Source organism: Oncorhynchus tshawytscha, linkage group LG01 (genome assembly GCF_018296145.1).
Source record: "Oncorhynchus tshawytscha isolate Ot180627B linkage group LG01, Otsh_v2.0, whole genome shotgun sequence".
Taxonomy (NCBI): domain Eukaryota; kingdom Metazoa; phylum Chordata; class Actinopteri; order Salmoniformes; family Salmonidae; genus Oncorhynchus; species Oncorhynchus tshawytscha.
The window spans coordinates 76,443,793-76,467,465 of NC_056429.1; the positions used below are offsets into that span (position 1 = coordinate 76,443,793).

Sequence of the window (23,673 nt, forward strand, 5' to 3'; positions counted from 1 at the left end):
TGGCCAGTGACACAAAATCTCAATTTAATCTATTTTAAATTCGCACTAAGACAACAAAATGTGGAAAAAGTCAAGGGGTGTGAACACTTTCTGAAGGCAATGTAAATTATTTAATTCAAATGTATAGATGGTTCACAAAATGTATTAAAATCAATGTGATAACTTTGATCGGCATGTTACTCAAAACATGTCATCAATGTCAATTAACCTAATTATTCAAGCAAACGTAATATCAATTGCAAATCCCTAAGTGTGTTCAACTTTTTCCATGATTACTTCGACTTCCACCTCTTTTGCCTGACTTAGACTAAATACTCTCATGACTCCAATCTGTACAAGTTATCCAGTACTATGGAGCATATCTGCTTATATTTATCAATCTAATTTAATTGTTTTATTGTAGAAATGTGATTTATGGTCATAACTTATTCAATATACTTCACCAATTGTTTTGTGAACATTCGGGACCACAAGTTAATTTTCACTTAATTCTTCTAAGTGACTTGTGGTATGAGTAAGATTAGTCTATTTGAGGACTTTTTCTATGTGGAGCATGGATAATGTTTTTGTCAAAGGCAGGAATGCAAACAAATAGACTTTAGAACTTAATTCCAATCATGTTGAAACTACAACCTACAGTTCTTATGTTTTCATTCTGCTTTAACACAAAACATAAAATACTTGTTTTAATGTCTGATGTGTCATATGCCTCTGCTTTAAAAATGCCTTTAACTTTCAATTCAGTTAGATTTTCTGCAAATATCAGACATTTTTCAGGAACTGCCAGGAAGCTATTTACCTCAACACAATCCACAAGACAGAGGAATCAGCACAGATGGAGTATGTGTCAGGTAAAAATGCTGATTGGACCCCATCAAAAAAGCCTTTAGGGAATGTGTGGATTGTTATGGCCACCACAACAGAACTGTGTGTGATTTCAAGAGGAAATGTGATGAGACATATTCTATACCAAAACACCCCTTCCCCTTCACAGATGCAGGACAAAGATTCATGAATGGAGGAGGACAGGAAGAGGCAACATCCACATCTGACACAGGATGCCGGAGTAAAAAACAACCGCCTTAAATTAATGAATGGCAATAAAATTAGCAGGTTTCCAACCCACTTCCTTCTGTTTGGAATTCCAGGTCTATGATAGTCAAAAAGATGGTAAACTGACCAGGCTATTTCATTATAAAAGCATAGATTTAACCAATTTGACCCCAAGGGCTATGCATTTAGATATGAATGGTATACAATATTAGCAGAATCTTCAGTTACTTACAGATGCTGCTGGAAACTGATCTGAAAGTTCATATGGTTCTTCTGGAATCCATTGTCTTTGCTCCAAACACCACAAAATCTGTTGAGGGGAAATTACTAGAGTTTACCATTGGCCAGAATGTTTTAGCTGTGGAGTTTATGGATGGCAAAATCATGTGTAATGTACAATCTACTGTACAACATGTGCTAAACAGTGTTGTGTTCTTCAACTAACACTCAAACCATCTAAAATTAGCTAATTCACATTGCCAAAGACCCACACAAATAACATACATACCCATTCAAAAGAGAGGATCCAACAGCCACGGGCAATGCCCAGGAGAATGTTGAGGGTCCGCCGGTGGCCCCCTGACACCACGTGGGTAGTGCTCTCACACACCTGGGCCACCACTGAGAACCCACCCAGAGCTCTGACCACCTGGGTCACTGTGTGCTGCTTTCTGAAGAACCAGAGGAGAAAAGAGGAAAACCTGAAATGAGATTTCTAAATACCTAGGTTAGTAGGTTGAGAAGGCAAAGCATTGGATTCAACAAGACACTATCAAATGTTACTCTGTCCAAAAAGGTGGATGTGTCCTAAAACTGGATATACTTACTCGGTGGGCATGCTTGTCATAACTAACGTCCTTAGAGTCTGAAATGAAAAATCAACCTAATGTAAACCAATTGTATGCACTTGAGTACATTTGCATGGAGTGAGGTTCAATACAAAGTACACACCTAAAAATGACCATGGGATAATAGCATTGATAAAGGCTTTCAGTTTTCAATAGTTTCCTTATTGCTTTCCAAGGTTGATAGTGAGGGGCAACACAGTGGTACAGCTCTGGATAGGTAAACAGTATCTCGCTCATTTTCACACAAAAAACACCACATGCCGGATATCTGCATATTTGGTGTGAAAATAAAATAAACCCAAGGCCATGAACAGTGATAAACAGGCTGGAGAGCACCGGTATTGAAATATAATTGTAGGTTAGTGTGGTTCTGTCCCATCCATATCATGTACTGATGCAGTGCCGTGGTCCCCCACACAGCCGGCCATCAGCACTGAACACCTGAGCGCCAGTTAGAGAGACTGACAGGGCGACCAGGCTCTTTCCTGTCAGGAACCGCTCTCCAGTCCCCAAGCAGGAAGTCTGGGGTGAAGGCCTCCTGAGTAGAGGGCAGCCAAAACAACCCACCAGTACACAGCCCCATATGACTGCTTTACAGGCATAACAGGGTGTCCGTGACATCAATATGTGGCCAGGTGTGATCACTAAAAAGGTTGCTTGTTGCATATTAGCAATGCGGGGGTTGGAAACTGGCAGCATACGGCAGGGGCCGAGGTAGTTTAAAACAGGCATTAGGATGAGAAGAAGCCAACACAGTATATTGACTGAGCTGAGGATTGACATTTTATCCGAGGGCTGTCATGACTCAAATAAATAACTTAGTTAGAAATACTAAATAATTCACCTTGCCCAACCCCATTAGAGAGAAGTCCTTGCTTTTCATTTGAAGGTTTTCAACAAGAACACCTAGAGCCTCCGTGACAAAATAACCTTTTTGATCTACCATACCCAATAAACTCAGCAAAAAAAGAAAGTCCTCTCACTGTCAACTGCATTTATTTTCAGCAAACTTAACATGTGTAAATATTTGTATGAACATAACAAGATTCAACTACAGACAAACTGAACAAGTTCCACAGACATGTGACTAACAGAAATTGAATAATGTGTCCATGAACAAATGGGGGGAGGGGTCAAAAGTAACAGTCAGTATCTTGTGTGGCCACCAGCAGCATTACGTACTGCAGTGCATCTCCACCTCATGGACTGCACCAGATTTGCCAGTTCTTGCTGTGAGATGTTACCCCACTCTTGCACCATGGCACCTGCAAGTTCCCGGACATTTCTGGGGAGAATGGCCCTAGCCCTTACCTCCGATCCAACAGGTCCCAGATGTGCTCAATGGGATTGAGATCCGGGCTCTTCGCTGGCCATGGCAGAACACTGACATTCCTGTCTTACAGGAAATCACACACAGAACAGTATGGCTGGTGGCATTGTCATGTTGGAGGGTCATGTCAGGATGAGCCTGCAGGAAGGGTACCACATGATGGACCCTCCACCTCAATCCCGCTCCAGAGTAGAGGCCTCGGAGTAACGCTCATTCCTTCGACAATAAAAGCGAATCCGACCATCACCCCTGGTGAGACAAAACTGCAACTCATCAGTGAAGAGCACTTTTTGCCAGTCCCGTCTGGTCCAGCGACGGTGGGTTTGTGCCCATAGGTGATGTTGTTGCCGGTGATGTCTGGTGAGGACCTGCCTTACAACAGGCCTACAAGCCCTCAGTCCAGCCTTTCTCAGCCTATTGCGGACAGTATGAGAACTGATGGAGGGGTTGTGCGTGTAACTCGGACAGTTGTTGTTGCCATTCTGAATCTGTCCAGCATGGGTGATGTTCAGATGTACCGATCCTGTGCAGGTGTTGTTACACGTGGTCTGCCACTGTGAGGATGATCAGCTGTCCGTCCTATCTCCCTGTAGCGCTGTCTTAGGTGTATCACAGTACGGACATTGCAATTTATTGCCCTGGCCACATCTGCAGTCCTCTTGCCTCCTTGCAGCATGCCCAAGGCACATTCACGCAGATGAGCAGGGACCCTGGCATCTTTTCATAGTCAGTAGAAAGGCCTCTTTAGTGTTCTACGTTTTCATAACTATGACCTTAATTGCCTACCGTTGTAAGCTGTTAGTGTCTTAATGACCATTCCACAGGTGCATGTTCATTAATTGTTTATGGTTCATTGAACAAGCATGGGAAACAGTGTTTAATCCCTTTACAATGAAGATCTTTGAAGTTATTTGGATTTTTATGAATTATCTTTGAAAGACAGGGTCCTGAAAAAGGAACATGTATTTTTGTGCTGAGTTCATAACACACCCAAAATCCCTACACGAATGCACATAAAGGGATTCATTGGTGAAACAGTTATCAAATTTCTTAAGTAAAGCATGGCATGGTTTGTGTCATTAATCACAAAGGATTGTCCTTAGCTCAGTGCTGAAATAAGTTACTAATCTTTAAGATGGACATAAACCATCACCAATGTGATGATGCTGATTAAGTGACATGGAAAATAACGCAGCTGCTGCTAATACCAAAGAAAGGTATTTATCAGGGGGAAAACAATGCTTTCAGTAGCAATTTTGTGTGCTACTGAGCAAGAGAATGCTTTTCAGACTTCAAAACAAGGCCACGAGGACTTTGTTAGAGGGGACAACCCTAAAGCACTAGCAGTTCTATTCACTTTTCACTTATTAAACAAGAAACAAACTACAAGGAATTTCAGCAGCTACGTTTTAATGGTTCCTCAAGGGGAATTTTTGGCTTCACTTATGCAATTGACATGTTCTTGCAGCAGTTGAAGAATGGGTCCACACTAAATAAACATGAGACAAAGAGTTGGTGAACTGTTGCACCAGGCTCCATTTCAATGTGCCTCACACAAATGAAGGAAATTCTTTTGGGTATGACAAGGTCCCCTTGATGGTCGGTATATGCAAACTGAAATGACTCAGGCCCTATTCATACAGTGAAAGAGGTCAACTTCCATAGGCCCTTGTCCTAATCCATCTGTGGGTCTGGGATGGCCAATTATAACTGAAAAATCACCTTTGAGAGTACAAAAATCTGATTACAACTTGTCACAATTGAACAGTGAGTTAATTTGCAAAGGCAGTGCATAGAAAAATTTCAATCACATGGTTAGGCTGCATGCTATGAATAAAGTGGTTCTGACATATTTCCTGAAGTTCTTTAAGGACACATACACAATGCCATCGTATAGAGCCAAGTACTCAGGTAAAATTAACTAATTTCTACTTTAGGGCATCATACACATGCTGAATGATACACATACAGGACAACTCCCCTAGCTGCTAAGGGTACAAAGTACACATCAGATGCCATGCTTCATCAACCCAAACAACTTTTCACCAAATATGAGTTATTTAACAATTACTTTTAGTGAGTATTAAAATCACTATGCTGTAATGTCTCTAAACTATTTTACAAAACCATAGATTGTCTAAATTTGGTACGTATGATACTGTCTAAAGAACAAAGAGACTAAAAGCGGTTTCTGTCATGGCTGTTGCACTTGCACATTACTTCTTTCCACTTTTAGTAAGACTACCTTTGTCCAGATGCTGAGGGGGATGGAGTCTAATCCAAACAAAGCACTCCATAACCTCATAATGAGTGCTCTTCTTACATGGGCTGTTCTGTGAAGGTTGCACCTGCAACCTAGCACAGAAAACCAATACCATCTTTCACAGTTGTAAAACAGGTGGCCAGTTTTCCAGACCCTGCTAAGTAAACCCTTTTCTGGAATTAAAAATAAACTAATTTGGGGGTAGAAGTAACATGACAGTGTTATAGTCAAATCACAATTAATAATTTAAACTAATATTTAATCTCGATCATGTAACGATTAAAGAATATTATGCATTCTGCGATACAGTTCACATGGGAATTCAAACAAGGTTCATAGGGAAGATGAAAGACATTTTCACCATAGTGTTAAAAGCTGAAGTTTTGTTCAGGTTGAGAGAACACAAAGACTGAGCCAGGTGCATCTTCACAGACAAGGATGTTGTGCTACCAACATGGAGGTAACACACAGGAACCCCTGAAGACTACACAGACAGAGCCCCCGTGGCAGCAGCTTCAAAGACTACCCATGAATACTCATGCGTGTACTGCACACTTTCTGAGCAGCTGTATTCAAAAGGAATGGAACACAAAGGCAAAAAGATGCCTGTTCCTCCACAGCTTGGTTTTACCAAGAGATAGAGGACAAGTTTAAAGTTTAGGTTTCGTATTTAATTCACAAACTGTCAGGTTAATCGATATCTAAGAAAAAAATCTAAACCATAACATTGTTGAAAATGCTATTTTATGTTTATAGTCTGTTTAAATGCTGGGCTATAACAATTACAGCAAACACCACAACAGCAACTTAGATGGTTACCTTTGTATTTTTGTCCATGCTCTTCTCCACCACATTGACTTGTCCTTTCTGTTTGCTTAAATTGTCAGAAATTGTGTCCGTGACACCAGCTGTTGCAGCATATGCAGTTCCTCTGCCTACAACTGAAAACGTTGAAAACGTTACAAAACAACACACACAGGTGCATTTTCTTCCTGCTGAATGCTGATTCACTTGTGTTTGTTTGTTTACGGCTATCATGCGAACAGAGAGTCAGTAAGGTTATTCTGGAATGAAAGGTTAACATCTGTTTATTAGAAAATGTACCGTCACATCAGTATTAAAATAGTTAATTTAATCAATTTTCCAATTGTGCTGGAATGACACAGCTATACTAAAACATTCACACTATGATTAACTTACATGGCTAAACATTTTCCAATATGAAAGTACATATTTTCAGCTTTTGCTTCACAAAATACTGCTCAAGGTAATAATTCTGATGTGGCTAATAAGTGCCGTTGCTGTGATAAAACCCCAGTTTGGGACACTTGCAGAGAAAAGATTGTAAACATTCATGTGGATAATGAAACCATGAATGACCACAGTACCAATTTCCCAGCACATTATTACTACCGGAGAGTCTAAGGTGTTTTATGTTGATCAGTTATATTGATTAGTAAAACACTTAAATGCTATTGCATTGATTATATTGATGACATGATAACATCCCAACATCTTGTAATATTTAGGTTTTAGAATTTACATACTTTCCAAACGTGGACTACTTTTCCCTTCATTCTCCTTGTGCCGAGGTAGGATATATGAACTGTTTTGCTTATCTAGTGATTTTTTGGCCGCTGTCAAATTTGGTTTTGAAAGTTGTGTGGGATCTGTTGACGCGATCTGCTTCTCAGGGGCACAAGTCAGTTCATCGGTGGAGTCTTTAGGCACTCTGGAGAATGGCAATATGCTTTGTGCACTTCTTTTAGTCACCGTTTGTTTTGTATTACTGTCCTCTGAGGATGCAAGTCCTTTTGTATCCTGGTGTGGGTGCTCGTGTTGAGACAACATGCTGCTTACACTGCTGGACTCTTTTACACTTGGCACCCCATGTTTTCTCTTTTTGGCACTGGCCGACTCAGACCCTGTGGTTTCACTCTTGCCCCTCTTCCGCTTCCCAGGGCTAGGCTGAGGCTCCAGTTCAAAGGGAACAAGAACATGTGACTCTGAGGGCAAGCGGGGCAAAAGGAGACTTTGTTGTCTCCGCGGGTTGTTAGCTGGAGAGAAGAAGTCCTCAAATACGCCATCATCATCATCATCATCATCATATGCACAGGAGGAGGCATGAGAGTCATTTGAGACAGTGCAAGATCTTGCCAAAGCAGGAAGCAATGATTTTCTCCGTTGGCTCACTTTTGATTTCAGTGTGGTCATCTTTACGGACGTTGAATTAGGCACATTGGGGTTGTCTGGTAAAATTGTAGAAGAACGGCGACTAGAAATGTCCAGATTAACAGTTGGCTTACTTTCTGGAAGAGACTGTGGTGTTCTGCTTTTCCTAACAGGTGGTGTGACTTTTGACATGTTACTTCTGCTGGTTGATCGTCTATTTTTTCCCACTACAAAACTGTCAAACGTAAACACTGATTGCACACTCTTGCTACCCTCCGGGAGGTCATCCAGGCATGGACTCTCTAAAGACCTGTGTTTCTTGATGCCATCACTTTTGATTGAGGTCCTTTTAGGATTTTTGTCTTGTTTATTTGCTTTTTCTTTAGCCGGTGAATTGGATAACGGACTTGTCTTTTGTCTCGGCACAACACTGCAAGGTGACATCGAAGGTTTCTGAAAGTCTTTCTTGTGCTGCATTTCAATGGTGTCAAAATGTTGCTTCTCTCCATCTGTCTTATTTGAGCCAACAGATGCATTAAAATCCTCATCCGGTTCTTCATCTGCATAGGGAAAGATATGCCATTATGAGAATTAGAAAAGACACTGAAACTTATAGCATTATATAAATGACAGCGTCAATGCATCTTATGTCCAAGTACTTACACAGTTGTTGCAAAAAAGAGCGGGATGGTGTATTCCCAAGAGGAGGCTTGAGCTCAGGTGATAACCTAGATTTTATCTGTGAAGCTGAGAGAAATCATTAACTAGAGTTGTCACATATCTCAGCTCTTTCACAGACTCTGGCCCATGTTTTGCAGGTGCTAAACATACGATAAAAATCTAACAAATTGGCCATAGACATAAAACATACCTGTCGGGGAGAGGTTTTCCCTTTTTTCTCTCATTTCTTTCAGGCGCTGTGCCATGGACTCAGACCTTTTCATAGAAGGACTGTAAACTATTCCGTTCTCTTCATCGATAATGTAAGGGGACACATCTGTAACTATACAGAAATACATTTCAATATGAAACCATATCCACGCACAAAATGTCAGCCATGAGGAGAGATTTCTTACTAAGAGGTGATTTTGGCACTAGGTCTTTGATCATCTTGTCCAGTTTTTTTTTCAAGTGCCTGTCATTCTCAGGGGTCCTCTGAGGGGTGTCTCTTGGCTGCATACAACGATGCTGTATGAAAGAAAATACATAATATTATTTTGTATTTGGATGAATCTCATAAAAAATCTTAAGATCCTTTCAATAAATACACTTATTAAACCAATAGACAAATTATTCATGTTCTTTGGCAAAATGTCCTTGCTCAACTATTACAATTTTTAAGAAATAAAATAAATATAGTTTAACTCCAGAGAGCCAAGTAGTTGACAAGTGATCAAAGAAAAGTTATGTACAGTAATTATTTTAACCTAGCAAAGAATTGTACATTTGCTTACCACCCTTTTCTTGAGTGCTGAATTAACTTCATCATTTAATGCCGGACACAACTCTTCATTAACATGTTCACCATCATCTTTACATCTGCATTGATAAACAAAAACAACATGAGTGATAGGATAACGGAGCGCCCAACTATTTTATTTGTCAGTCAGTGACACCTTGTGGCTGGTGTAATAATTGCACAAACAAAATGGCCATATCACTAACTTGTCATCACCAGACCAAAGTATATTGAAGATACATTGTTGCCATTGCTGTGATCATGCACTTTAAATAAAATAAAGAATATACACAGAAATTAAGCTTGAGGTTTACCTGGCCACCCAAAGGACAGACACAAGTTTCACACCAGTCTTCTTGGCTTTATTCCAGGTGGCTTGATGGCCATTTTTAAAGACTACGTGGGTGACTTGTTTATTGAAGGTTTTTGATACCTGGAATTATACAGGGAAAATCACAATGTGAAACGGCACATAGTAAAAACAAACTTCTGTGTAGTTAGTTAGCAGTGTAGCTATAAAAGGGTAACTCACCTCAACTCCCATATCCTGCAACTGCTGGATGAATGGTTTAGAGTAATTCTCTGTTTTACTTGATGACCACACATCAACGTAGGCAACAACATCTAGAGGAAAGATCAAACCCCCATACTTAATTCACATGTAGCTAGTTAGGCAAGCTATTCAAAGCATGAAAGGTGTACACATAATTTACCTTTTAGAATAGCAGCACAGTTAGGCCTACTGTTTGAGGTCATTTGAATCTCTTACTGAAGGATTTACCTACAATCAGAGAAAAATAAGTAACCAAGTTAAATTTAGGGAAGGAAAGTTCAAAATGCTGCAGGGGACGTGCTTTTGGCAAGCAACAAACCATCTGATGACATGTAATGTTAAGGCTACACCTACATGCAAACTGAAATTCCTAGATAGCTAGCTAGCTAGCTTGCTCTCCAGAATCTAAGGCATTAACAAGTCATGCTGTTTTATCCCAAAGGTTCTCAGCTATAAGCACCGCTTAAGGCCCGCCGGCTATGATTTTGGCGTTCTTATGCCACGATTTTGCCGACCCAAACTCTTAGGTAGTAAATGGTTGTCGGATGACTTGGCTTGTTCAGTGTGACAGGGTCTAGGTCTGCCGATTAAGTACAGCTACACGTCTGGTCGTAGGCTCCGACAAAGTTCTGGCAACATCAGAAATGTCAAGCCTTTATCGTGTATGCCCTAGTGTGGTTGGTGTTATGAGCCTATCCCGGTGACTGACCAATAGGAACACGGCCCTAATTATCTTGTTCAGCCTACTACATGACATCTTAAAATTAGGCTACCTAACAGCATTTTGTAAAGTCACAAAATCGGCAAATCAAAATAAATGTTCTTCCACAGTGACCATTTCTTTCTGAGTTCAGGCATATGAAGTATGCATGTGAAAACTATATCTAAGACGCATACTTCCAGCATTTTCAAACTCACTTCACTCGCGGATATGCATAGAGTGAGGCTTGCGCTGCTTTGATGGAACATACACCGCTGCAGTTGACATAGCTTACGTCGGCTGACATATTCTGTGATTGGCATGCGAGGTTATGACGACAAAACTGAAGCAAATCGTACAGGTTGATATCAAGATCATGATTTGGTAACATTGCACAGTGTGACATGTCATAATTGTAAAAGACTAAATCTGACGTAGTGTGGGAACGACTCATTGTTAGTGCGCAGACATGAGCATCTCGTCATTATACACAGATCTATGGTGTAATTGGGAAGGTGCAGAAATAACCAACATCCATGTTCTCCTTTTGTTAGGTATTTTCATTATTAAACATGCAATGAACTACATGGAGGGAAAAGTACACGGACAGAACTCTTGTTAATGGGTATGCACAAAAACAAGAGAGCTCAACATTACATTTAAACTACTCAATCAGTGACGTCTCTGATGGGCATTGACTAGAGCAGTGGAGTCAGTAGTTTCTGACGTTGCTATGCGCAGGATAGCTGAGAGGTGAGAATACGTAAGAGATGATCTGTGCCTTGACTTGTTATACACTGCTCAAAAAAATAAAGGGAACACTTAAACAACACAATGTAACTCCAAGTCAATCACACTTCTGTGAAATCAAACTGTCCACTTAGGAAGCAACACTGATTGACAATAAATGTCACATGCTGTTGTGCAAATGGAATAGACAACAGGTGGAAATTATATCTAACTAGCAAGACACCCCCAATAAAGGAGTGGTTCTGCAGGTGATGACCACAGACCACTTCTCAGTTCCTATGCTTCCTGGCTGATGTTTTGGTCACTTTTGAATGCTGGCGGTGCTTTCACTCTAGTGGTAGCATGAGACAGAGTCTACCCACACAAGTGGCTCAGGTAGTGCAGCTCATCCAGGATGGCACATCAATGCGAGCTGTGGCAAGAAGTTTTGCTGTGTCTGTCAGCGTAGTGTCCAGAGCATGGAGACGCTACCAGGAAACAGGCCAGTACATCAGGCGACGTGGAGGAGGCCGTAGGAGGGCAACAACCCAGCAGCAGGACCGCTACCTCCGCCTTTGTGCAAGGAGGAGCACTGCCAGAGCCCTGCAAATGACCTCCAGCAGGCCACAAATGTGCATGTGTCTGCTCAAACGGTCAGAAACAGACTCCATGAGGGTGGTATGAGGGCCCGACGTCCACAGGTGGGGGTTGTGCTTATAGCCCAACACCGTGCAGGACGTTTGGCATTTGCCAGAGAACACCAAGATTGGCAAAATCGCCACTGGCGCCCTGTGCTCTTCACAGATGAAAGCAGGTTCACACTGAGCACATGTGACAGACGTGACAGTCTGGAGACGCCGTGGAGAACGTTCTGCTGCCTGCAACATCCTCCAGCATGACCGGTTTGGTGGTGGGTCAGTCATGGTGGAAGAGTAGCCTAGTGGTTAGAGCGTTGGACTAGTAACCGGAAGGTTGAATCCAATTGAGCACATCTGGGACATCATGTCTTGCTCCATCCACCAATGCCACGTTGCACCACAGACTGTCCAGGAGTTGCCGGATGCTTTAGTCCAGGTCTGGGAGGAGATCCCCGCAGAAGACCATCCGCCACCTCATCAGGAGCATGCCCAGGTATTGTAGGGAGGTCATACAGGCACGTGAAGGCAACACACACTACTGAGCCTCATTTTGACTTGTTTTAAGGACATTACATCAAAGTTGGATCAGCCTGTAGTGTGGTTTTCCACTTTAATTTTGAGTGTCACAGATGTGTCACTCCAAATCCAGACCTCCATGGGTTGATACATTTGATTTCTATTGATAATATGTGTGATTTTGTTGTCAGCACATTCAACTATGTAAAGAAAAAAGTATTTAATAAGAATATTTCATTCATTCAGATCTAGGATGTGTTATTTTAGTGTACCCTTTATTTTTTTTGAGCAGTGCATTTCGTCACTGAACCATGTCTATTCACATACATAGGTTGACTCAAACAGTACAAACATCTTCTGAGCATGACTCCTAATCTTTGGAAAGTTTTGTTCGAGAGACGCTTAGAACCTCGTCAGTGACATTGTTTTGAATAGTTCCCCAAGCACTGCATCAGACTGAAGATCGATAAGCTCAAGTTGCAGGTCAGTGGGAGCGTTATCCACATTGAAGGTGAAAGGAGAGGAAACCAACAGCATGTCATTTTCCAACACTTTGAAATCCTCAAAACAACGAGAAAACTCAACGTTCAAAGCACGCAGCAGCAATGTATACTTCTCCCGCTGGTCATCTGATAGGGAACCGACTAGTAGTGTCGGAAGGTGAATGAGATTGTTGGCTTCTACTTGGTGGGTCAGGAGGAGTACTTTTCCCTTGAAGGCTTTGACAAGGCTGTACATCTCATGTGCAAAAAGGCCCTTCCCTTGTAGTTTGGAATTCAGTTCATTCATGATGGCCATGTCCACAGTGAAGGCAAAAATCAGCCAACCATTCTTTATCTTGCAGTTGAGGGAAATCCTAAATATTTCCTTTCATATGCAAAAACTCAGAAAGCACCGACATCAGGCCCCACACCCTTTTAAGCACCTTCCCCAAACTCAGCCATCTCATGTTTGTGTGGTAGGGGAGATCTGCAGGACCCGACTTGGTCTCTTCCAACAGTGAGACAAACTGATTTAAAGATTTTGCTCTTATGAAGTTCACCACTTTAGTGACTGTATCCACAACACATTTACAGAGCACCTCCTGATGAATAATCCAATGCAGGAAAATCCTTTTGTGATCTGGTTTGAGCTTAGCTACTTGATCTTGTGCCCCTGAACAGGCAGTTAACACACTGTTCCTAGGCCGTCGTTGAAAATAAGAATTTGTTCTTAACTGACTTGCCTAGTAAAATAAAGGTTAAAAAAAAAAAAAAATTAAAATGTATCCTTTTCAAAAGGCCAACGTTTTTTCCTGTCAAGTTTGGGCACCCATCAGTGGTCACGCTGGATAACTTTTTAAAACTCAGTCCCAGCTTTGCCACACACTTATTAACCTCCTCCAACTAATATTTCCCTGTGGTTGTGTTCTTCATTGACTGCACTGAAGCAAGCTCCTTTGTAATTTGAAAGTCTGGGGTTATGCCTCGTAAGATATCAACAACTGCGCCGTGTCACGTGCATCACTGCTCTCATCCAGGGACAAGGAGAAATAGGTGAAATCCTTGTCTTTCAACTGTTGTTCCATATTCTCTGCGATGTCCTCAACACGCCGTGTCACTGTTCGTCTTGACAGGGCAACATTTTCAAACAGCTCTTTCTTGTCGAGGCAAAGTATTGCTGCAGAGTCAATTAAACATTCTTTAATGAATTTGCCCTCAGCGAAAGGCTTGCTATGTTGAACAATTTTGTGCGACAGTACATAGCTGGCTTTCGCAATTCCGTCATTTGCTGAATGTAGTTGTGAAAAGTCCTTGCTGCTTTTGCAACTGAGAAAGCAACACTTTCGATGCACTTGCCCTCTGCTCAGAAGACATATTCCTATATTTCTCTGCATGCTTCATTTGGAAGTGTTGGGACAAATGGTCATCTTCAAGACAGCGATGCTCTCGTTGCACACTTAGCACACAGCTTTCTCTGATACCTCAAAGAAATATTTCGATGCCCACTCTCGCTGGAACACCCTACATTCACTGTCTACTTTTCTTTTCTTTGAAAAACTCATTTTTGCACAATTTCTAGCTAGCTACTATTTGTAACTGTGACGCATGTGTCAGCCGGTCAGTCATTGTCTGTCCTTGTGCAGTTATTTATACGTGCCTTCAAAATAGATGTCCCACAAGCGGTGGGAGTTCAATCATTACACAAAGGCAAGTATTCATTGGGCCTTTTATTTGAATAACAAATACATTTTTCTAAACTTTACTAATCCCAAATTATTTATGTGATCTGAGTATGATTCCGCAGGCCGTATTGAATCAGGCCAGGGGCTGTATGCCTTTGCCCAGGCCTGCACTAAACACATATTAAATTATGTCTGAGTGTTGGAGTATGCCCCTGGTTACCCGTAAAGAAAAAGAAAAATGAAATGAAATGGTGCTGTCTGGTTTGCTTAATATAAGGAATATGAAACGATTTATATGTTTACTTTTAATACTTACAGTTGAAGTCAGAAGTTCACATAAACGAGTTTTAATGACTCCAACCTAAGTGTTTCAATCACTCCAAAAATTCCTTGTTAACACACTACAGTTTTGGCAAGTCGGTAAGGACATCTACTCTGTGAATGACACAAGTAATTTTTCCAACAATTGTTTACAGACAGATTATTTCACTGTATCACAATTCCAGTGGGTCAGAAGTTTACATAAGTTGACTGTGCCTTAAAACAGCTTGGAAAATACCAGAAAATGTTATGGCTTTAGAAGCTTCTGATAGGCGAATTTACATCATTTGAGTCAATTGGAGGTGTACCTGTGGATGTATTTCAAGGCCTACCTTCAAACTCAGTGCCTCTTTGCTTGACATCATGGGAAAATCAAAAGAAATCAGCCAAGACCTCAGAAAACAATTGTAGCCCTCCACAAGTCTGGTTTATCCTTGGGAGCAATTTCCAAATGTTTGAAGGTACCACGTTCATCTGTACAAACAATAGTATGCAAGTATAAACACCATGGGACCATGCAGCTGTCATACCGCTCAGGAAGGAGACGCGTTCTGTCTCCTAGAGATGAACATACTTTGGTGCAAAAAGTGCAAGTCAATACCAGAATAACAGCAAAGGACCTTGTGAAGATTCTGAAGGAAACAGGTACAAAAGTATCTATATCCAGTGCAGTGAGTCCTATATTGACATAACCTGAAAGGCCACTCAGCAAGGATGAAGCCACTGTTCCAAAACCACCATTAAACAGCCAGATGACTGTTTGCAACGGCACATGGGGACACAGATCATACTTTTTGGAGAAATCCCTTCTGGTCTGATGAAACAAAAATAGAATTGTTTGGCCATAATGACCATTGTTATGTTTGGAGGAAAAAAGGGGAGGCTTGCAAGCCAAAGAACACCATCCCACCATGAAAAACAGGGGTGGCAGCATCATGTTGTGGGGGTGCTTTGCTGCAGGAGGGACTGGTGCACTTCACAAAATAGATGGCATCATGAGGAAATTATGTGGATATATTGAAGCAACATCTCCAGACATCAGTCAGGAAGTTAAAGCTTGGTTGCAAATGGGTCTTTCAAATGGACAATGACCCCAAGCATACTTCCAAAGTTGTGGCAAAATGGCTTGAGGACAACAAAGTCAAGGTATTGGAGCGGCAATCACAAAGCCCTGACCTCAATCCTACAGAAAATGTGTGGGCAGAGCTGAAAAAGCGTGTGCGAACAAGGAGGCCTACAAACCTGACTCAGTTACACCAGCTTTGTCAGGAGGAATGGGTCAAAATTTACCCAACTTATTGTGGGAACGTTTGTGGAAGGCTACCCAAAATGTTTGACCCAAGTTAATCAACTTTAAGGCAACTTAAAGTTGCTAATTGAGTGTGTGTAAACTTCTGACCCACTGGGAATGTGATGAAAGAAATAAAAGCGGAAATAAATCACTCTACTATTATTCTGACAATTCACATTCTTAAAATAAAGTGGTGATCCTAACTGACCTAAAACAGGGAATTTTTACTAGGATTAAAAGTCAGGAATTGGGAAAAACTGAATTTAAATGTATTTGGCTAAGGTGTATATAAACTTCCGACTTCAACTGTAAGTATATTTGAGCAATTACATTTACTTTTGATACTTAAGTATATTTAAAACCAAATATTTTTACAAAAGTAGTATTTTACTGGGTGACTCACTTTTACTTGAGTAAAAGTAAAGATATGTTACTAGAAAATTACTCAAGTATGACAATTGGGTACTTTTTCCACTATGACTTTTTTCCATCCTTTTCTCAGTGTAGCCAGCCTACTTTTCTTGGTGAAATGCAAGATAAACTTTAAGCAAAACATTAGGAAACATGGCTGTTTACATTATTGCTATGCTAAACATTAGAAATATGATGGCCATGCCTAGTTTTCTTGCAAAAAAATGTCTTGCTTTTTCATTGTAAGCTCATTTACTTGTGTGGCTGACAGTCAAATACTGTTCTACTTCTGTTGTCATCTGATGACAATGAAGCTATTTTCTGCCGAATGTGTTGCACTAATGTATTTTCTGTGAAGGAAAACTACAGTGGGGCAAAAAAGTATTTAGTCAGCCACCAATTGTGCAAGTTCTCCCACATAAAAAGATGAGAGAGGCCTGTAATTTTCATCATAGTACTTCAGCTATGACAGACAAAATGAGAAGAAAAATCCAGACAATCACATTGTAGGATTTTTTATGAATTGATTTGCAAATTATGGTGGAAAATAAGTATTTGGTCAATAACAAAAGTTTCTCAATACTTTGTTATATACCCTTTGTTGGCAATGACAGAGGTCAAACGTTTTCTGTAAGTCTTCACACACTGTTGCTGGTATTTTGGCCCATTCCTCCATGCAGATCTCCTCTAGAGCAGTGATGTTTTGGGGCTGTTGCTGGGCAACACGGACTCTCAACTCCCTCATAGAAGAAAAAAAAAATCTCCCCCATAGATTTTCTATGGGGTTGAGATCTGGAGACTGGCTAGGCCACTCCAGGACCTTGAAATGCTTCTTACGAAGCCACTCCTTTATTGCCCGGGCGGTGTGTTTGGGATCATTGTCATGCTGAAAGACCCAGCCACGTTTCATCTTCAATGCCCTTGCTGATGGAAGGAGGTTTTCACTCAAAATCTCACGATACATGGCCACATTCATTCTTTCCTTTACACGGATCAGTCATCCTGGTCCCTTTGCAGAAAAACAGCCCCAAAGCATGATGTTTCCACCACCACGCTTCACAGTAGGTATGGTGTTCTTTGGATGCAACTCAGCATTCTTTGTCCTGCAAACACGACGAGTTGAGTTTTTACCAAAAAGTTATATTTTGGTTTCATCTGACCATATGACATTCTCCCAATCTTCTTCTGGATCATCCAAATGCTCTCTAGACAACTTCAGATGGGCCTGGACATGTACTGGCTTAAGCAGGGGGACACGTCTGTCACTGCAGGATTTGAGTCCCTGGCGGCGTAGTGTGTTACTGATGGTAGGCTTTGTTACTTTGGTCCCAGCTCTCTGCAGGTCATTCACTAGGTCCCCCCGTGTGGTTCTGGGTTTTCGCTCACCGTTCTTGTGATCATTTTGACCCCACGGGGTGAAATCTTGCGTGGAGCCCCAGATCAAGGGAGATTATCAGTGGTCTTTTATGTCTTCCATTTCCTAATAATTGCTCCCACAGTTGATTTATTCAAACCAAGCTGCTTACCTATTGCAGATTCAGTCTTCCCAGCCTGGTGCAGGTCTACAATTTTGTTTCTGGTGTCCTTTGACAGCTCTTTGGTCTTGGCCATAGTGGAGTTTGGAGTGTGACTGTTTGAGGTTGTGGACAGGTGTCTTTTATACTGATAATAAGTTCAAACAGGTGCCATTAATACAGGTAACGAGTGGAGGGCAGAGGAGCCTCTTAAAGATGAAGTTAAAGGTCTGTGAGAGCCAGAAATCTTGCTTGTTTGTAGGTGACCAAATACTTATTTTCCACCATAATTTGCAAATAAATTCATTAAAAAATCCTACAATGTGATTTTCTGGATTTTTTTTCTAACTTTGTCTGTCATAAGTGAAGTGTACCTATGATGAAAATTACAGGCCTCTCATCTTTTTAAGTGGGAGAACTTGCACAATTGGTGGCTGACTAAATACTTTTTTGCCCCACTCTATATATACATGATCACTCACAAAAAACACAACTTTCAATGTAAAACGCAACCCATCAATACACAGCTGGACTCACCTGCTCCCGCTTTCTCCGTTGTGCTATTGACAAAAACACTTGACTGGCTCAACTGTTCTGGAAAACTATGGTAAGCTTCATACTGTAAAATAATATGACCGGTGAAATGAAAATCTAATCTAATCTGTTTTATCTCCTAACGTATTGCACAATTTGACTGCAGGTATTTACTTAAAATTGTTAAATATCCAAATGTAAGGAAAAATGTTTTTTTTAATTGTTTCAACGATATTGAAAAACCATCCCATGGCTATTTCCAAATACCCAGTACTCTGCCCAAGCCTACTTGGCTGGCCACTCAACGACAATACATTTTGAATGCACCAAACAGCAATGCTGCATTCAATCGCACCGGTAATCCATGCAGTACAAAAAAAATGAAACAAATGTTACACAGGGCTCGACATGAAAATTGTTGGGCAAGGGAATTATAGATTTAAGTTGTCAGGAAAAAAATAATTATGTACACAAAATCAAACAATTGGGCTGATCCGGATGCAATGTTTTGCTCACTGTCCTCTCAATTTCTGCAGAACCCATGAGAGTTTCATTATTGTAGGCCTGGATTGACAGGTACGAGCAGTTTTTCAATCATGCAGTCGCGAGTTGAGTTTGAGATCAAAGCAAGCCACATTTGCTGATAATTTCCATTGAGTCACTTGCAATTTTTTTTTATGATAATTGGGAGAGTTTTTTGCCCAGTTAAAGCAATGAAAATGAACGAATGAATGAACGCTTGGCTGGTTGTTATCTCACTAGTTAACTATTTAGCATACATTAATGCATCATTGTTATGTCCGATGTCCTAAAATAACTTCACACAGGCACTTGTGTATAACCAAAAATGACCAACACTCGGTTGATACGGGTGCCTTCTATTGTCAATACCAGTTATAATAATGGTTATTTTGTGAAGTCGTTACTTGCATAACTTTTCATTCACCTTTTTGGCCATTGTGTTACAGACCATTTTTTTTTATTTTTGGACTTGAGCTTTTGGACAAAAATAAATCTGAATCTAAATCTGTCCTGTTACAACAACCTAAAGCTACCTTTTTTGTTATTTGAAGTTATTAAATACTTTTATTTTAAATTTTACCTTTTTAATTTTACCAGGCAAGTCAGTTAAGAACAAATTCTTATTTTCAATGACAGCCTAGGAACAGTGGGTTAACTGCCTGTTCAGGGGCAGAACGATAGATTTGTACCTTGTCAGCTCGGGGCTTTGAACTTGGAACCTTCCGGTTACTAGCAGCATATTATGCACATCTGCAAGCAAAGCAGCAAAGACTGGACAAATATTACTTATCTTTCTTTTAACATGTTAAAATGCTCATATATTGTGGGCATTATAAAGGGACATATTTTCTCTAATAAAACAATGGCCAGTTTGGGTCCCCCGCAAATTCGTTGTGGTTTTTAATATGGCCCGTGTGCTGATCGGGTTTGACACCCCTGTGCTAGCGAATCTATTTATGTAGCTAGATATTTATTAAGCAAGCTAAAAACCCAGACTCAAGTTAGCTAGCTAGCTGCTAGGAGGATGTCATGTCATTGGAGGAGTGGGTGAGAGTGTCTTAATTTTCCCCCCTCATATAATTTTTGGGTGGCTACAGCTAGAGATGCAGGTGTCATTTTGTTAGCTAGCAAGAAATGTGAATCGCTTTGCTAGCTAGGCTGAAATAAAGGTAAAAATAGTAAAATAAAAGGTAAAAAATAAATAAATAAAAATAAAAAAACTTCTGGACATCAGAACTGGGATTACTCATGATGAACCTTTAACCTCTCTTGGGTAGGGGGCAGTATTTTCACATCCGGATGAAAAGCGTGCCCAAAGTAAACTGCATGTTACTCAGGCCCAGAAGCTAGGATATGCATATAATAGATGGTAGATTTGGATAGAAAACACTCTGACATTTCTAAAACTGTGAAAATAATGTCTGTGCGTATAACAGAACTGATATGGCAGGTGAAACCCCGAGGATAAACCATCCCCCAAAAAAACAATTTCAGCCTTCCACTATTTTCAATGGCTGTCACTTTAATTATAAAGTGAAGTCCTCCCAGCTTGCAGTTCCAAGGGCTTCCACTAGATGTCAACAGTCTTTAGAAAGAGTTTCAGGCTGGTTTTTGGAAAAAAAGGAGCCAGAAATTAATGTTTTTCTAGGTGGCTCCCATTTTGGCTGTAGTGTTTCAAAGCGCGTGAATGAGAGCGCGTTCATTGGTATTTTTCTCCGGTAAAGACAATAACGATTCTCTGTCTTGAATTTTATTGTTTATTCACGTATTAGGGTACCTAAGGTGTGATTATAAACGTTGTTTGACTTGTTTGGAAAAGTTTACCAGCATGTCACATGTGCAACCAAAGGGGAAAAAAACTCTAGACCACCTTCCCTCCACACACAGATGCATACAAAGCACTCCCCAGCCCTATATTTGGCAAATATGACCATAATTATATCCTATAGATTCCTGCTTACAAGCAAAAACTAAAGCAGGAAGTACCAGAGACTCGCTCAATACAGAAGTGGTAAGATGACGCGGATGCTACGCTACAGGACTGTTCGCTAGCACAGACTGGAATATGTTCCGGGATTCATCCAATGGCATTGAGTATAATACCACCTCAGTCATCGGCTTCATCAATAAGTGCATCGATGACATCGTCCCCACAGTGACCATACATACATATCGCAACCAGAAGCCATGGATTACAGGCAACATCCGCATCAAGCTAAAGGCTAGAGCTGCCGCTTTCAAGGAGCGGAACACTTATCCGGACGCCTATAAGAAATCCTGCTATGCCCTCAGACGAACCATCAAACAAGCAAAGCGTCAATACAGGATTAAGTTTGAATCCTACTACACCGGCTCTGACGCTCGTCGGATGTGACATGGCTTGAAAACTATTACGGACTACAAAGGGAAACCCAGACATGAGCCTACCAGACAAACTAAATGCCTTTTATGATCGCTTCGAGGCAAGAAACACTAACGCATGCACGAGAGCACCAGCTGTTCTGGATGACTGTGTGATAACGCACTCGATAGCCGATGTGAGCAAGACCTTTAAACAGGTCAACATTCACAAAGCTGCGTGGCCAGATGGATTACCAGGACGTGTACTCAAAGCATGCGCGGACCAACTGGCAAGTGTCTACACCTGACATTTTCAACCTCTCCCTGACTGAGTCTGTACTTATTTATTTGGCTTCTACCCTACCCCCAAGCCATAAGACTGCTGAACAATTACTCAAATTGCCAACGGACTACTGACCCCCCCCATTTGTTTTGTACACTGTTGCTACTCGCTGTTTATTATCTATACATAGTCACTTCACCCCTACCTACATGTACAAATTACCGCTAATTTGTACCCCCGCACACTGACTCCGTACCGGTGTTGTGCCAGAATTCTCACCCTTTCTCGTTCTTCATTGCTGCCACTTGCTTGCTAGTTGAGATTTCTGCTCTTCACTCCATTGTCAGTTTAGCCTATGTCTCACTCATCTTAGTAGCGGAAAGATTTTTTCTGCAGTTTGGCTATTTGTTTTATGTGTAAGTGGCGGTTCTAGCTTGTATAGCGCCCTGGGCGAACCCTACCTTCGGCACCCGCGCCCCATGTCGCCAGTACCTACATCCGCTACTGATCTGTATTAGTCTATAAATAAATCTCTTTGACAAAATTCGTCATCTCTCCCATGTCTTATTCGACTAGTATTTTTGAAAGTGTAAGGATAATAATTCAGCCATTTATTGCTTGCCAACATTTTACTCCCTCTGTTTAATATAACACACATACATTCATTATTCATTTCGCTTGCCTATCCTGACGTGAAATTTGTTCTATATTAAGTATTTGACTCTGATATGTGCCACAGAAAGTATTTGACTCTAGCCACAAAATTAAGAAAATTAGAAGGGGGGAGGGAAATTCTGGCAGGGGGCACAACACCGGTACCTCCTTTATATAGCCTCGTTATTTCTATGTTACTTTAGTTTATTTGGTAAATATTTTCTTAACTCTTCTGCACTGTTGGTTATTTAAGGACTTCACGGTAAGGTCTACACTTGTTGTATTCGGCGCATGCGACATACAGTTTGATGTGTTGCTAAAACGCTTTCAGTTCCACGTTAATATTAGCATGTTCTAATCAAAAACCTCTAGTCTCCCCAAGATAGCATACTCTAAATGTCATGCCCAAATAGTATCTTCAAACCAAGAACTCGAAAGTGTAACCAAAGATTTATACAACTCATTCTGTCTGTGGTGTAACATTAACGTTTACGTATTTCTTTGACGGCTAGCAAATTCACATAACCTTGAGTCCGAAGATTTCTAGCAAAGTAGCTAACAATAGCTAACTTCCTAGCGTGTGAGTGCAAATCGTACCATAATGATACTTAGCAACTTGACAAAAAGGTATGAGTGCTAACGTTGGCTAGCTACTCTAGCTAAACAAAGCAATTTAGCTAGTATATTCCGACTGAGTGTGCCAACAATTTCAAACAGATCCAGGACTGTCATCCAGCCAGTTACTTTTATAAAGCATGTACTAAAACTGTATGCCTTTAAAAAACACTTTTCGATACTTACAATCTTGAGACTTTCCGCGGGTGTAATTTTATGACACAAGGCATGCTGGGAAATAGAAGACGTGCGAACCTGTCATTGGTTGGTCTGAAATATACAGTAATATACATTATTAGCTAGCTAGATTTGTGGGTCTTTTAACAAGATCACGATAGAGCATTTATGAGAACAATAGCTTTTGAAGCCATAGCCTACCCCTCTGGATATAATCTCCTCTCCTCATTCTAGCTTTCACTATCTGATGTCCCCAGACACCTCCTGACAAGCTGTTTTGTGTTTCAACTAATATCTCTGCGAAACAATGCATTTTTTGTTGTTGATAAAACAGTGAGGATGACAAGAGTGTCTGACACTTATTATTTGGGTATGATGATGCTGCTGAATAAAAACATTTTACATAATGCTTCTGACTGGAACCAGGGCCCTTCAGAAGTAAGAATAGGCCTGCATGTTAATTTAGTTAAAAATGTATTTCGTTGGCACGTCTCAAAAGCATACTATGAAAGGCTGGTGAGGCTGGGTGATGGAGTTGATTGTTCTAAATTATCTATGCAACACTGGCATCTGGAATCACAATACC

General features: G+C 40.8%; 1 protein-coding gene across 2 annotated transcripts in view; it reads right to left on the reverse strand.

The window, feature by feature from the left end:
- The window catches only part of mcph1 (microcephalin 1), a 47,794-nt gene extending 24,603 nt beyond the window's left edge, over window positions 1-23,191 (reverse strand). For both annotated transcript variants that reach the window (XM_024430630.2, XM_042325694.1), the window contains exons 1-13: window positions 23,097-23,191; window positions 9,839-9,906; window positions 9,658-9,749; window positions 9,440-9,558; window positions 9,121-9,205; window positions 8,743-8,854; window positions 8,538-8,669; window positions 8,330-8,413; window positions 7,042-8,226; window positions 6,314-6,435; window positions 1,881-1,918; window positions 1,562-1,724; window positions 1,286-1,363 (exon numbers count right to left, since the gene is read on the reverse strand). In XM_024430630.2, the coding sequence (XP_024286398.1) occupies window positions 1,286-1,363; window positions 1,562-1,724; window positions 1,881-1,918; window positions 6,314-6,435; window positions 7,042-8,226; window positions 8,330-8,413; window positions 8,538-8,669; window positions 8,743-8,854; window positions 9,121-9,205; window positions 9,440-9,558; window positions 9,658-9,749; window positions 9,839-9,881 (2,253 nt within the window). In that variant the 5' untranslated portion in view covers window positions 9,882-9,906; window positions 23,097-23,191. The remainder of the gene's footprint in view (window positions 1-1,285; window positions 1,364-1,561; window positions 1,725-1,880; window positions 1,919-6,313; window positions 6,436-7,041; window positions 8,227-8,329; window positions 8,414-8,537; window positions 8,670-8,742; window positions 8,855-9,120; window positions 9,206-9,439; window positions 9,559-9,657; window positions 9,750-9,838; window positions 9,907-23,096) is intronic.
- Between the last annotated feature and the right edge of the window lie 482 nt (window positions 23,192-23,673).